Source organism: Capra hircus, chromosome 8 (assembly GCF_001704415.2).
Source record: "Capra hircus breed San Clemente chromosome 8, ASM170441v1, whole genome shotgun sequence".
NCBI classification, from domain to species: Eukaryota; Metazoa; Chordata; class Mammalia; order Artiodactyla; family Bovidae; genus Capra; species Capra hircus.
The window spans coordinates 31,502,628-31,519,763 of NC_030815.1; the positions used below are offsets into that span (position 1 = coordinate 31,502,628).

The 17,136-nt window shown below is 36.8% G+C and overlaps 1 protein-coding gene across 1 annotated transcript; it reads right to left on the minus strand.

Annotated features, from left to right (window-relative positions):
* TYRP1 (tyrosinase related protein 1) lies at nucleotides 356–16,893 on the minus strand. Its single transcript, NM_001285727.1, is given in 8 exon segments — nucleotides 356–616; nucleotides 1,472–1,618; nucleotides 4,557–4,736; nucleotides 7,727–7,894; nucleotides 11,297–11,501; nucleotides 14,250–14,572; nucleotides 15,972–16,437; nucleotides 16,866–16,893. Coding segments are annotated over 7 exon segments (1,614 nt in total). The 5' UTR covers nucleotides 16,357–16,437; nucleotides 16,866–16,893; the 3' UTR covers nucleotides 356–410.

Sequence of the window (17,136 nt, forward strand, 5' to 3'; positions counted from 1 at the left end):
GATTCTTTGAGACCCCATGGACTGTAGTCCATGGAATTCTCCAGGCCAGAATACTGGAGTGGATAGTCTTTCCCTTCCCCAGGGGATCTTTCCAACCCAGGGATTGAACCCATGTCTCCTGCATTGCAGGCAGATTCTTTACCAGCTGAGCCACCAGGGAAGTCCTACTCCGCCTCCCCTCCCTACACACACTTTTTTTTTTAAAGTAGCACTGAAAAATAGAAACCATTGAAAAGATTGTGACTTTCCCCAGTTCTGGAAAATAATATCTGGAGATTGTAATTCCAGTATGGACATGCACAAGGAAGGAAGTAACAGAGTAAAAGAAAATACAGTTAGTAACTCAATCTATTATGTTCTAAGTGTGTGGTTTTTATGATTCAAATGCATATGAGAATTTACACTTGTCATTAGACCATAGACTGATTAGGGTTATGGATTTTTTCATTTTCTTCAATGTAGTGTTGATACTGATCAGTAAGGAGAGGCTGATTGGCTTCATCCATGTTGCTTCTGGCACGAATCAGACAAGAGGCACCTGCAAAAATGACCGCGACCAGTAATAATGCAGCCACTACTGCTATGGTGACAATCTCAGGAATACTAAAACTCCGACCTGTTTGAAAATAAAATGAGAACAAAAAATAAATAGTAAAATCGTTGCCAAAATTGGATCCCCTAAATGTAGGCATTGTTCCAGGCACTTGACAAAATCCTCGTATTTAATTTTTATTGGCCACATTGCCTTTATAGCACCTGGGATCTTCAAAGCACTCCCCAGTTTCTCATAATGACTGCATCCTATTGGGATAGTTATTATATCTCTTCTGAAGGTGAGGAGATGATGGCTCAGTGTTTAAATCACTTGCCCAAGGTCATTTGGTTAATAGACGGTGGAGCTGGTTTTGGAGCCCAGATCTTTCAAGATCCAGTTCTGTGCTCTTCCACTGTACCCCATTGCCTTGGTTAAGAAAAGGATTTAAAATTAAACCAGGAGATTTTGGATTTCATAACCTCTCAAAAAACAGCTCAGAGTGTCTCACTTCATCTCTTTTTAAGATAAACAACTAGAAGCACGTTCATGTAGTAGAAAAATAAGAGTATATTACACAGGGCATATTTTACAGGGCTAAGCTCAAAACTCATTCTCTGTGCTTCTAGGGAGGTGATCTTTGATACTTACTATCATCTCATCTTCCTTATTTGTAAAATGAGCATTTTAATACCTTCCTCAGAGAGCTGTAAGTATTAAACGAAATAGTGTGCTAGGTAACCAGCTCAACCAGGTCAGAATGGGGTCCCGACAAATTTTAAATTCATTCTCTTTATTTCCAAATGAAAATTCAAACAAAGCTATTTAATCATAGTGGAAAGCTGTGGGTTACTTTATCTCAGAAAACTGAGGTTACTTTAAAGGTAATAAGTTTGATTTTGGAAATTTCCACAGTAAAAATACATTTTCAGTACTCACCTGGCCATTGAACTTCGTAAGTATAGCCCAGGTTGTCTGGAGCAGTAACAAACATTTCTATGTTGGTAATTGGAGGCCAAAATGGTACCATATTGTATTGTCTATTATGTCCAATAGGGGCATTTTCCAGTGGAAATGTGGATATATCTAAAATATGTCAAAGACACCTTGTTAATAGACATAATCAGTTTGTATTAATATATTATTATGTTCTGAAGGTGACTTAAATTGTTCAAGGGTAACAATAAAATTTCTTTCATATTTTATATTGAATAATGACATAAAAAATTATAACAGCAGAACTGGGAATTGCATGAAACAGAGCTCAAACACTCTGAGTACAATAGTAATGTCATCCAATAGAAAAAGAAAGTTTAAAAGTAAGGAAGTTTTAGTATTTTCTTATCTATGATAATCATTAGTTGTTTTACTTTTAAATTACAGAAACTATTTTCAGTAAAATTCATTAAACTTACTTTTCAAAGCTAAAGAAAGATTGAACCTGTAATTTGCTGTAACATCATCTATTGTTTAAATTTAGGAGGCAGTGTACCTGACGGAGGTTTGTCCTTGACTATGCGTATTTCTGTTTAGTACTTTTCATTTTTTTCTGTTTAATTAGAGCAATAAATGTGAGCTTATTCCCTGGGTTCTTACTCTGTTATCAAAAAGCATTTAACTTATCGAATCAAGGTCCTATAATACTATTTGTTTCTTGCCACCTTTCATCTTTCTACTTAAATACAAACCAGAGGCACTTATGTTATTAGTGAGTTGTTGTTATCAGAGATAAAAGGAGTGATGCTGTTTGTGGCAAAAAATCTTTCTTTATTGCTGTTGTTTATATTTATGTTGGTACAATTAAATACCAAGTGGAATGTCACAAAACCAGAATTGGAAGTGGGTTTGGGCAAGACATTAGTGGGGATAAGTTTAGAAGAGCTGAAATATGTGAGAAGGCTAGTTAAGTATTAGATTTTCTGATTGCAAGAAGTATATTACCTGGATAGTCACTGCAATCCTGTGAAGCATAGGAGAACTTTTTAACATCTACTCTAGAGAAACATTGATCATAGAAATGGCAGGTAGTGTTTATATTTTTGTAAATTTAAATTTAATTACTTTAAAATTTAATGATTTCAAATGTACTCTGAATTAATGGTAATTAAATATGTATCCATTAAAGTCTATTGTGTTCCTCCTCATGCCAGGCACTGACCTAGGCACATGAGCTATAACATTGAACCAAAGACAGGATTCCTGACCTCAAAGCACTCATACTAATTACTTATTACAGTTAGATATTAAAGATAATAACTTAGATAATTTTTTAAGCTTCCTATTTTTTCTTTACTGAATCAGCCTCAACTCAGCTCAGTTTCAGCTGCATCAAAAAGTTATGTCCATTAAAATAAATGCAGGAAAAGAAAACTAATGAAAGTAACAATTGCATTACAATATTACTTCCCTATGTCCGATCCTGCAATGGCTCCCCGTCTCTTACAGAGTTAAATCCCATGCCTCTAAGGATCTGCTCCAGGTTTTCCTCTGACCTTGTCATCTCCCTCCATTTTTCATCCCCCTCCCTACTCTGCTCCAGCAACAGTGGCTCCTTTGTTCCTTTCTTAGGACCATCTTTCTTTATCTATTTACACAGTCCTCCCTATCCCCTTTCCTAATATTACTTGTCTACAAAGAAACTCTCCCCCATACACTGTATCTATTTACATATGCTTGTTGTCAGCTTGTACATTGCTGTCTAGTTACCAGATGTAAATGCCTAGTAAAAGCGTGTTTTGTTCATCCATAAACCTATTAATTCAGGTTATTTGTTATTGAAATAAAAGTAGTATAATAAAACATTCATAAACTGATAGTTATAAATGTAAAAAGAGAAGGGTGTTTTTATAATAAACAAATGGAAATGTTTTGGAAAGATTTATTAAGAATGAATGGCTATAACGCTGCTATAGAATTAGGAGTGGGCAACTATGACTATAAAGGGTTAGGGAAACATTATGAAAATTTAGAATAATACTGTACTCAGCATCACAAGGGTTGTGAATTTCTTGTTTCACTTTAAAGAAACAGACAATGCAAATTATAGATAATTCATTATGGTTGCATGTATATATATAAAAACACATGAAAAATCAGGTGGAACTCCAATCAGTGACTTCATAGAAGATTAATAAGTAGATAAATATTTATATTTAGGCTATTTATTTCTTAAATGTGTTTCAGTTGAAACAAACTCTTGACCAACTCATCAATTCATAGTCCAGATCAGGTTAGATTAGAATCTACTACTATATTTTCTCTCTCTCTCGCAAGCATACACATACACACACATACACGCACACACATATACCGCCCCCCCCACACCAATATTATGTTTATGTCCTTGATGAAATAAAAGTACATGAGCCAAAATTTAGAACAATTTTAAATGTGAAAATTTATGATGTTTTAACCAGTAAAAGCACATTCATAGTTTGAATAGTAATATAACCCTCTCAGCAGAGTGAAGAGAAAGTAGCCTCTAAATAACATTTTAAAGAATGCATTAAAATGAACTTAAAAGAGATGTTCTATGGTGTGATATAAAAACTAGCATTAACTTTTCAAGTTGAATAAAATTTCCATTTGTGAGAGGCTGTAAAGTAATAAAAATCAGAACTGTGGTTTATGAGTATAATTTTTCTGTCTTTGGGGTATCAAAGAAGAGCTCTTTAAGGTTTTCACATCCATTTGAAAAGCAATGAGGATGTTCACTGGAAGATATGAGAAAGAAAAATTGGGGAAACATGGTAGTTAGTCATCTTTACGTGGTTAAGAGGTGAAGGGATTAGTTTTTAGTCCTAGTGAATGTTAATAAGTCTCATCTTTTTATTACTATACTGAGAGACTTCTTATCTGCCTTTTGAGTGGTTTAAAATATTTGGAAATAGCTAAGTATTAGAGCTACTTTATCCTATTGTAAAGCATAGTTTAAATGTGTCAAGTTCTTAGCCTAAAGTGATAACTAAGCCATCTGAACAGTCTTGTTTGCTGAGTTTGCAAAAAGCATATGAAACAGTCTCACCAGCATTGTATCGCCTCAGCCATTCATCAAATACTGCGTCAGTGAATGTATGTAGGAGGACAAAAATAGGATCATTGGGAGATAAATGAGTTTGTCCCCCTGTTCCATTCAGGAATAGATGAGCCAAATTGTGAAGGCTTCGCACAGCAGGGTCATACCTTCCTGTGGGATCACTGTAACCTAGATACAAAAATAAAGATGAGAATAGTAAAATCCATTATAAATATATGACTTTTTAAGTCTAAAGTGGTAATTATATTGGGAAACAATTTTTCCTGAGCTTGTCAGACCAATTTTTACCTTAGTGTAATAGCACAGCTTCTCTGTATCTATGGTTGGTGACATTTGTTTGCTGTAGTAAGAGCTAGGTTAGTTTGAAGCTGGTGGCATGACATTCTAAGTGTAGCCTCTAGGTTAAAAATAATGACCTGCAAAGGATACCAGTCAAAATATATAAAGCACTCTATTTTGACAAGGCTAACATTGTTCTTAACAGTGTTCTTGCCTGGAGAATCCCAGGGATGGGAGAGCCTGGTGGGCTGCCGTCTATGGGGTCACACAGAGTCGGACACGACTGAAGCAACTTAGCAGCAGCAGCAACATTGGTCTACATGGAAATAAAGACAATGGACGTCTCTAGCTTCTACAGAAATTGCTGATACAATTGGGAGATCACTGCTCTGACTGCCCTGAACTTAAATTGCCAGATGTTACCTTAGTCTCCTGCCTTACTCCTTCAGACTGTCTGCATGTCTATTTTTAGACAATTATTTCTGTGGAGAAGTTAGAATTTCCCAGAGCTTTTTTGTCATCTCTGTACTAGTTTTAAATATCTGAAAAGACTGCTGTCAAAACATTTATAGAACTTTTGAGAATGCTCTCTAGTCTCTCTCTCTCTCTCTCTCTATATATATATACACACACACACATATATATATTTATATCTTCTCCAAAAACATTTCCATATTATGCACTATGTATATTTCACATATGTTTCATATATGTGCATGTATGCTCAATTGCATCCAACTCTTTGAGACCCCCATTATGGTAGCCCTCCAGGCTCCTCTGTCCATGGGATTATCCAGGCAATCATACTGGAGTGGGTTGCCATTTTCTTCTTGAGGGAATCTTCCTGTCCTCAGAATTAAACCTGCGCCTCCCACATCTCTTGTGTTGGCAGGCAGATTCTTTACCATTGTACCACCTGGGAAGCCGTGCATCATACATATCCCCGTTTACATATAATCCACATATTGCATACTTATTGCATATAATATATATATTTCCCATATGTTATATATAAGATATATATACTTCCCATATATACTCTCATCACATATTGTTCATATAAGTGTATTAGGGAGAAGACATGGATAGATCACAAATGAAGGTAGGGAGTCTCTGATGTGGGATCGAGTTATAAGTATGTTGTTAGCTTGAAGACCAGAGATGGGAGAGCAGGGTATGCCTGTATATTATAAAAGCAATATTAGAATTTGAAATGCATTAACTCACTAGTGTAATTATAGCTATTCATTCATTTATTCATTATTCTCTTTTATATGTTTATTCTATTATTTTTTGACTCATAAAACATTTAAAGATTGCCTACACTGTACATGGTCAGGCACTAACCTTTTTGTACATTCTGTCTGGAAATCAGTATAATTTGTCTTTTGATTGGGCATCAATAAAATACACTCTTAGATTCTTAAATTCTTTATAGAATCGCTACTTAACAACATTAGTTTATAAATACCAGCTTAGTCAAAATATGCTGATTATTGAGGAATCTCCAAATCAGTGCTTTCACATGTAGTTATTAAAATTAACATAAAGATAGGAAAGAATGGCATCTCATTTTGATGATAAAAAGGGAGATAATTGAAAATAATTATCAGATCTATATATCAAGTATCTTAGATCAAGGGAAAGAGAGATCTATTCCCTTTTTCGGTTGGGGGGAGGGTGGTCTAACATGCACAATACTGTATTTAAGGTTAAATTTGACAAGAACAAGTTTACAATAAAGTTAAACATGATTCTGTTCTTTTAAGACTTTAAATATGTATCATGAATAATTTAGAGGTATAAAAGTTTTTTTTATAAAATAATTATAAATGATATAATTTTTTAGAGGACATAGAAATTTTTGATTTGAGTCTGTGCTTTTTTACTAACTAGCTAGATATCTTTTCACTTCTTTGAACTTGGTCCCTCAACTTTAAAATACTTGAATTATTTAAAGAAAATCAAATTAAATATCTCTAGATGCTAGTTTGATTTTTTGTAGATCTTAACAAAACTTTCAAGATAATACATATGTCCAAACCAGACTTTTTATTAGATGTCACTGAGAGTTGGATTGTGAAGAAGGCTGAGCGCCAAAGAATTGATGCTTTTGAACTGTGGTGCTGAAGAAGACTCTTGAGAGTCCCTTGGACTGCAAGGAGATCCAACCAGTCCATTCTGAAGGAGATCAGCCCTGGGATTTCTTTGGAAGGAATGATGCTAAAGCTGAAACTCCACTACTTTGGCCATCTCATGTGAAGAGTTGACTCATTGCAAAAGACTGTGATGCTGGGAGGGATTGGGGGCAGGAGGAGAAGGGGACGACAGAGGATGAGATGGCTGGATGGCATCACTGACTCGATGGACGTGAGTCTGAGTGAACTCCGGGAGTTGGTGATGGACAGGGAGGCCTGGCGTGCTGTGATTCATGGGGTCACAAAGAGTCAGACATGACTGAGCGACTGAACTGAACTGAACGGATTGGATGTGCAGGATTTTTTTTTAAGAAAAAAAATCTTCAAGTCTTGAATATTATTTGCCTATACTAGAATTTGATATAGTTATATCCATATTGGCCAGCCACCTAACAGAAATTTGAGTTTAAATACGTTTTAGGTATTTTAAGAGAATGGAGGATCCTTTCCAAGGGATTCTCTTGTGATAAAAAGAGTTTCAGGAGTTATGCTTTTCTCTAAGAAAGTTCTATTGAGCAGAGGACTGTGACTATATAATTATAGGCAGCCCTATTCATATCACATACCCATCACAGCTTCCATACGGCATTCAAAGGTTTTTTTTAAAGAGATTTGATTTGAACACTTGAATTTTTCCTGTAACAACTAGATCAATTCAGAGCACCAGTTTTGTTTACTTGCCTTCCACTGTGTTTCGGAAGCTGTTTGTAGAATTAGAATAAAAAGGAGGTGTGTCAAATGAACCAACTTCCAAGCACTGAGCGATATCCTGTGGTTCAGGAAGACGTTGCACCATTGGTCTGGCCACATTTCCAGCTGGGTTTCTCTTAATTGGCCCACCCTCAGTGCCTGGGAAAAAGATGGGGTATATGAACACGTATAGAACATTTAGAGATCTTAGCTTTCCTTATTAAATTTGTATACATGGGGTCTTGAACACAGAAAGACAGGTTTTCCTTTGTAGAAGAGAAAAAATTTCAAATGCATATTCTGCAGTATTAAAGTGATAAAACCTAGGTTATCATGTCCAACTTCTGTGAAAAGGGAAAATATGTGATAGAATCATCTGAAGAAAAAAATGGTTGTAAAAACAGATAGAGGTCCTTGTATTCGTTAAATCAGTATAATGTTATTAACATATCAGTATATGCTAAATCTCTTTTTTTCAAGAGATTTAAACAGAAGTTTTAATTTAAACATTAAAACAGAAGTTCCATGGAAGATTAAATTTTGTGAATATAATCTCATAAACCAAAATTCTACACTGAAATCTGTATTTCACATTACATGGAATTTTGTTCTTGAATGTTGTTTCAAGCTTTCAAAGAAATAATGTTAAAACAACCTTAACTCTCTTTGGGAAGTGATCTATATTTCAATCAACACATATTTTTCAGCAAATAAGGTGAAAAATAAAAGTTTTGAAGGTCAGTAAGATAAACAGGTAAACAAAGGGCTGCAATACTAGGGATAATATATATCCCTAGGAATATAAAGATGCCTTTGGGGAGACAGGCAGGGAGAGAAAGAAATAGGAAAAGGAGGGAGGGAGGGAAGGAAAAAGAGAGGAAACAAAAAAAAAAGAGAGAATACTAATTCTTCCCAATTGGGCAGCTTCAGGAAGACTTCATTGGGTAGACAGATTTGCAAAGAGCCCTGAAGATCTGAGAAAAATTGCCAGAAGTAAAATGAGAAAAAATTTACAAGTCAAACATTTTTAAGCAGAGATAATAATAAAGGATGACAGGCTTTTTTCTGTGCATAATATAAGCCCCATCAGAGTCCAAACTCTGTTCTTGATCACCAGTATGTCCTCCAGTCTTGATCAAGTAGATGGCATATGAAAGTGAAAGTGAAGTTGCTCAGTCATGTCCGACTCTTTGCAACCCCATGCACTGTAGCCTACCAGGCTCCTCCCTCCATGGGATTCTCCAGGCAAGAGTACTGGAGTGGGCTGCCATTTCCTTCTCCAGGGGATCTTCCCGACCCAGGGATTGAACCCCGGTCTCCCTCATTCCAGGTAGATGCTTTAACCTCTGAGCCACCAGGGATGGCAAATAATTGAAGCTAAATAGTTGTTTGGTGTATGTTGACTTATGAAAAGATAAGGTTGATTTGTATGAGAGAGTCTGTTAGGTGAACAGCTAGACTGGAATGTGGCAATGGAAGCGGGTAGTGGATGGCAGGAAATAAAGGAAGTTAGACTAGCACTATTTTATTTATCAGGCCCATGAAAGAAAAAAGGAAAAATAACATTTTATTGAATACCCATTAATGTGTCTGATATGATGCCAAATGCATTGATAAAATATTTAATCCTCACGATAATTCTTTCCTCCCCCTACTTTTCTTCTCCAATAAAATTATCCATCCCTGTGGTTTCACTGGTCATCTTTTACAGGACACACATACAAGTACCTCTTTAGAGCAAAACTTCCTTGGATATCCCATGCATATGTTCTCATATGCTTTCTAGACAGTCTCTCTCCATTTACCAGGAAGAGAATGTACCAAACTTGGTACATTAAAGAGTTATTTTGGAGAAGGAAATGACAACCCACTCCAGTATTCTTCCCTGGAGAATCCCATGGACTGTAGCCTGTCAGGCTGCTCTGTCCACGGGGTCACAAGAGTTGGGCACGACTTAGTGACTAAACCACCACCAAGGAGTTATTTATTGACACCTAACATTCTAAAGGAGATCGGTCCTGGGTGTTCTTTGGAAGGACTGATGCTAAAGCTGAAACTCCAGTATTTTGGCCACCTCATGCAAAGAGTTGACTCATTAGTAAAGACTCTGATGCTGGGAGGGACTGGGGGCAGGAGGAGAAGGGGACAACTGAGGATGAGATGGCTGGATGGCATCACCGTCAGGAAGGACATGAGTTTGAGTGAACTCCGGGAGTTGGTGATGGACAGGGAGGCCTGGCGTGCGTGATTTATGGGGTTGCAAAGAGTCGGACATGACTGAGCGACTGACCTGAACTGAATATTCTTCCAGCCACTAAACTATCCAGCCACTAAACTATTTTTGATTCATCATATGAAAGAGATGCTCTTTTTCTTTACAATACTTCTCAAATCTACTTTCTACTTCAGACACTCTGAACTTTTCATTCATTCCTGCATGGGAATTCCACAGAACTCTAATCCATAGTAAGGTAATTGTTGCAACGACAGAAGTTGTCCATGTGCAAGCAAACTAAAAAAAAGTCACAGGGAAAGATGAATGTTTTGGTACCCAAATATACACCAATCCTCAATTTCATCTCATTTCACCAAACAGAAATTCTAATTTTATACTTATATAGAATAAAGTTTTATATATGGTTACTTCTCTTATTCCTGTATACAGCTAAATAATCTAATGGTAAAAAGTCTACTTAATTTTGTTGTTCTACTTAAAATATTCTAAGTTTACAATGTAATTTAATATTTGGTGCTTAAAAATATGTGCAGAATAAATGTTATAAGTACAATAATGAAAAAAAAATCAATACTTCTAGTTTTTATATGGAAGAACAAAAGTTCAAAATATTTAGACATGCCTAAAGAAGAAAAATAAAGTGAGATAGAAAGACTCTGATAATTAAGACCTTGTGTTAGTATCAAGGGAGATGGTAAAAATAAGATCCAAGGAAGAGAACAGACAGCTTCACAGGAACTGTTCCACAAAAGTCAGAAACGTGACCTATGGCAGAGGGCATTCAGACCACTGGAGAAAGATGTTAGGACAGCTGGTTAAGCATTCTCTTTGTTAATCTAGTCAGAAGGTTGGAAATCAAAGTGACATAATAGTGAAAATAATATAATAACAAAATAATACTAATCTTTATATAATGATTATTATTATTAAATGTATATTTTTTACTCCCCAAGGTACTTCCAATTCTTTCTGCAGATTTCACATTTCCTAGGGACACATTTTCTGTGAAATTCCAGCATAAGACACATGACCACAAAGCAGTGCTGGGCTTACTAAGAGGATTAACTAATACAAATAGACATTTCCAAAATAAGAAAGCAAGCAATGCACCAACCAAGTTGTTCAGAAAAAGCAATGGAAAAATGTATAGGCACTTTCTTTTTTCCCTGAAGCACCCCAGATTGTCTGTTCTATCCGAGGTACTTAGTGAATATCTGTACATCCATTCTTTATAATAAAAGTGAACTTTAGTCTGAAGTCCTTAACACATTTAATCTCTTTATCTAACAGGGAATTCCAAATCCTAGTTGCCATTTGGAACTTACTGTTGCATAGGGTTCCCAGGGTATCATAATCTTCCAAGGATTCGCAGACTACTCGCCATTGAGAAAAGACGGAGTTCGGGCTTATAAGAGTGGAATCAAAGTTGCTTCTTGATCCCATCAAGTCATCGGTGCAAATGTCGCAGGTGTTCTTCCCAGTGGCAAAATTCCAGTAAGGGAGGGAGAAAGAAGGATCCTGCAACATTTCCTAGATCACAGAGACTCTGTTAGCGTTCCCTGCTTTTGTTTAAAATTCTCCCTTTGCTTGGTTTACTCCCTGGCAGTTTGTTTCTTAGTTTTCTCAGCCACTTGGGAACCAGTTAGTGTGTCAGTGGTGTCTGCAGGGCTAGCGACCTTAGATACCTCATTTAACAAAGCTCCTGATTTGCTACAGGAAGTCACTTAGGCACTAGAGGGAATGAAACCCAATTCATTATACAGAAGTTTCTGCAAATGCTTTGGGGAGGTGTCTTTTCTTTTTCAGGCAAGTTGGTTATACTAAAAATTATCAACAATAGCTTCTACTCTCTGATATTTTCACTTCCTTCCATTTTCCTATCTCTAATTGAAGCATCACAAACTCCTGTCTGGAGCTGGATCCAGCCTTGAGATATATTATGTGAAGCAGTGCTTTTTATTTCATTTCTGCTTTTTAATTTAACTGAGTCAACTTCAAGCCACACACTATAGAGACTTCTTTGAAATTAGCCTTATCTGCCTGGTGTTTTACTTAGAGACTTCTGCTTCAGAATCTAAACTATGAAGATTCAGGCCTTTGCCAGAAACCAATATAGACAGGAAATGCTTAACGGAAGCTGAAAATTTTTCTGAGCGTGCTGTTCTTTAGCCCAGGGACCTAGTTTCCATTTAGAGCTGATCTCAACAAATTAAAAAATGCTGGGCTCAAGATCACATGCTTATTTTATTGGGTTCCTTTAAAGATATATTTATTGTACTTATTATTTCTCGTTCCTTTAGGCCTTTGGGGAACTATATTTAGAGTGTGGGATAAATGTAGGGATTGCCATTGTTTAATCTCACCTTGCAAACATTTAGTGCTTTTCTGCTTTTTTACTCTTAAACCCTTTCTAGGAAGCATATCCTTGTCCTTGGGGTATTTTAGAGGGTCAAAAGCTTTCCAGGGCATCCCTTCTTATTGATCTCCAGGGCTTTAGAGGCCTTGTTGAGCAGCCATTGTTCTGGTTCACAAAGATTAGTGACAGCTTCTGAGGGATCATTAAGAGTCAGTTTGTGGTTCAGCAACTGGCATTTGGGAGCTGGAGCATATTCATGTGGCATTTCAACTGTGCATTACATTTAGATTATAATTTGTTGGATCCCTTGTGAAGTTGGGTTTTAAAAATGTAAGTCATAGAGGTTGAAGTTTACACAGGCACAACTGAAGCTTTTAGATACTTTCCACCTGCCCTTTCATTTTGATGCACTCGTGGGAAAATGACTTGAAGGCAAGAAGATCTGGAGTTGATTACAAATGACAGATTTATCTACTCATAATCTACTAAATGTCTTATGTGAAATCAGAGCTATAAAATATGAAGTTCAGAGTAGCAGCTGAATTCATTTAATCACTCTCAAACTGCATACGGATGGAGTACGTACATATGAATATTTTTTTCTGTATTTTAGTGCTTTAAATCTCTCCCTTCTAACCATTTATTTTCTTGGATAATGCTGGGCATAAGTGTACTGCAAATCAATACATGAGTCTGCCCCCAGATATTTTTTCCTGCCTTCAGATATTTTTAGATTTTAATTTGTGGGGAGGGAATCATTGCTCTTATTTCACCTAGAAAACAGATTCAACTTGTCGATTTCCTAGTTGAGCTCTAAGACTATTAAAGAAAGGGGTTAAGAATTGCTTTGTGATTGACAGTTGTAAACTATTGTATGTGAAATGGATAAACAGTGTCCTACTGCATAGCACAGAGAACTATATTCAATACCCTATAATAAATCATAAAAAATATAAAAAAGAGCATAGATATGTATTAGGTTGGTCAAAACATTTGTGTGGGTTTGTCCATAAGATCTTACTAAAAAACCCAAATGAAATTGTTGGCCAAACAAATATAACTGAATCATATTGCTATACAGCAGAAATTAATACAATGTTGTAAATCAACTGTACTTCAATAATGAACAAAATTTAAATTCATTTGAAAATGACAATACTTTTCTTAAAACAGAGCAAATAGTAAAAGAGACAATAAGAAAGTATCTTAACAGCTACTTTAATGTGATTTTAGTTTATCTGATTAAAAATAAACCAGAAATAACTGTTTAGTTTCACTTCATGCTAAAAAAGCCAATGTCTTTAGATTAAAATGATGTCTGACCTAGTGAATATTGTTAGTAGATTTCTGCTATAAGCCTCAAAGTGGTAGAGAACATGGAAACACAGGAATTCAATTAGAATATGCCAATTTAAATGAAAAGTATTATTTTTGTAGTTTAAACTCTGTATATATCATACAAAATCATCAACTTATAAAATGAGCTATACATTCGGAACTTGGAAGACTGAAAAGTAATATCAGTCTTTCCTCATCCAAACCAGGAGGGTCTATTGGTTTACATTTCAGAAGGGCTACAGATCAAATGAGAGTCCTACATTGCAAACTATATGAGGGTCATTTTTTCAATGACAGAGTTGTAGACTATGTCCAGTGCTTTAATTCACACCTACAAATACCTCATTTGGCTTCCTGACCATTGATGTGACTTTCTGTTCACTTCACTTCACTAAGGATAAAGATTAATAAATGAGGAAGGGATTAGCATAGGGAAAGACATAACAGAACGCCAAAGGCAGGTTAATAACGTGAAACTGCTTTGTCATCACCTGTTTTGATCATTCAGGACACAGTGAATTAATGACTTACAAACCAGGTACCCTCCTGTAAAGGATACGAATGTGGCCATGTCTCGTGCATACCTGCATGTCTCTCTCCAGCTGCAGCAGGTGGTACCTGTGCCATGTGAGAAATGCTGGTCCCTCGTGAGAGAAATCCACTTCACCAAAGCTTTCCTGTCCTGCTCCCAGGAAAGTCTTTTTGACTGAGTAGTAGTGTGTCCAAACAAAGTAGTTATAAATGGAAATGTTCTCAAACTGTGGTGTGTTGCCATCTGGCCCCAATATTTCTTCTGACCTCCTGGTGGCGATGACAAACTGAGGGTGAGTGGTGTGCTTTGCCATATCCAGAGCCTGGACAAAGCGGTTCTTTTCTTCTGTGCTTAAGTCCAGAAGGTTTCTCCTGACTTTAGGGACACAGAATTCAAATGTGAAAACATCTGCCATGTGAGCATGGATAGAGAATACTCAATCATCTTGTAACCCCATGTCCCACTAACCCATGAATGATAATTTGCATCTGTGCTCACATCATATTATACTTTAAAAAATATCGCTAGCTAAAATCCCTTCTTCATGTCTGCTTTCTCTCTCTGATCTCCTCCCTCTTTCTCCAACTTACTCTATATAGAGTAAGAGCTTTCCTTAATCTTACCATGGACTTTATGATTCTATGATCCTGTTGTAGATTTCTGCTCACTATTTGCATATTTCTTATAATTTTCTACCTTTTAATACCATAAATTTTGCAAAAATATAGTATGTGGTTTAGCATAGTGGTTAAGACCAGAGTCTAATTCTGTTACTTGGCACATATTTCTCTAAGCATCAGTTTTTCATCTGTAAAGTATATGTAGAAATACCTGCTTTATAGAGTTGTAATGATTAAAGAGGACACGCATAAAAAACACTTGCACCAGAGCCTGGTTCATAATAAAGACTCACCACAGACACAGAGAACAAATTTATGACTACCAAAGGGGTAGGTGGGAGGGATAAATTAGGAGTTTGGGACTGACATGTACACACTACTATATATGAAATAGATAACCAACAAATATATACTATATAGCATGTGAACCATACTCATTCTTTTTTAATAACCTATAAGAGAAAAATCTGAAAGAAATAGATATGCATAATTGAATCACTTTGCAGTCCGCCTGAAACTAACACAATAATGTAAATTTAAAACAGAAAGCTCAGTAAGTGTCCTGTGAAACTCTTGATCTCATGTTTGGCACAAAGAGAACAATCCAGTATTGCTGGCTCTTACTATTTAAATTTCTGTCATTTATTGTTGTTTAGGCTGCAGTCCAGGCTCACCCTGTAGAATGGCTGAACTTGATCATCAGAGTCGGGAACATCTTTGTGGTCAGCAAGGGCTGTGCAGGAAGCTCATGGATTAGAGCTGGACAGATCTCAGTGTGAACTCCAGGCTTCCCACATACCAGTTACGTGGAGTTGACCTATCTGAGCTACAATATGTATTCACAATTAACATAACTGCCTTGCAAAGTTACTGAAAGGTCTAGTCATAAACATCTGGCATTGTTCCTATTATAAAGGGGTTGCTCAACAAATCTTTTGAAAGGAAATGTTATTAGTTAGAAGACCTGAGTTTCAACTTCAACTCCTTAAATACATTTCTTAGCTTCTCTAAGCCTCAGTTTCCTCAGCTATGAAAAGTAAGGCTTGAGTTTTACAGTTTCTAGGAGTTCTTAAACCTCAACTGATTCGAAGGTCTATAGTATTAAATGTGTTGAGTTCCATGCAGGACTGTGCATCCATTCAGTCTCCACTTACCTGTGAGAACCCTCTGGTCACAGGCAGCCCCTCCCCAGCCAGGGCGGCAGGTTCCACAGTTGTGTCCTGAGAAATTGCCATTGCAGTGGCATGTCCTGTTGAAGAAGCGTGTGGGCCAGGCCTCTCGGTCATCTCTGCCATCATGTGGGTAGTGGTGGCTGTGGGGCCGGGAGTCGGCTATCACCACCTCACATCTGCCCCTCCCTGATGAGAAACCGCAGCGGTCAGACCCAGGCCCAGACAGTGGGGACAGGTCTGGGCAACACACGCCATTCCTCAAAGCCTCAATGGTAGCACACTCTCTCGGGAACTGAGCCCAGGCCTGCTGGAAAAAAAGCAGGACCAGGAACATGTAAACCAGAGAGAGGAGTGTAGGAGATTTCATTCTGCCTGGAGCAAGAATGCAGGACAGCTTCTGGTTTGTAGCCCTTTGTGTAGAGACTGAGGCACGTAGATAAAAATCAAGCTGAAAAGAAAATAGCAAAATGAAATTATGCAAGTTTTTTAGTACCATTACAAATGGCATGAGGCCCTTCCCAACCCACCTTCAAAATGCTTTTCATGTCTGTAAGATGACATTACAAAAATGATAAAAATAGTAATTTACCTTTAAAAATTTGACAGGTATAGGATCTATGTAATTAAATCCCCTGTCCTAGTCATTTAATTTTCTTCATTTTAATTTCTATTTATATAAAAAGTACTTCTCATGGATGTCATTTATCAAAAATACTCATTAACAGGTCAGCACCATTAATTACATTTATCCATGGAGCTGAAAGAAGAACTGGGGGCAGATTTCTAGCAAGTTAGTTTCCAGGACTTCAGGTCCCCATATTCTCATGCAGTTTTGGTGGGAATCCACCCAATCCCCGTAGAGTTTCTCTCCAGTACCTTGAACTCCTGAAGGCATTCTCTGCTGAACCTTGCTTAGAGCTGAGTGTTTTATATTTGCTTGTTCCCTGATGTCAGAACTTTTAATTGCTTGTGGGTTTTCTTCCTGATAGCTAATCCCAAATCAGTGCACCCCAACTGGGAGGGGCCAGTCCTCTTTTCTACCTTTTACTAATCCTTTTTCACTTCAGTGAGTTTTTCTGCCCTTTAAGTATTTGGATAGCACATGATTGCCTTCCCACTGATTTCCTTGTGATGCTTAAAGTTTTAA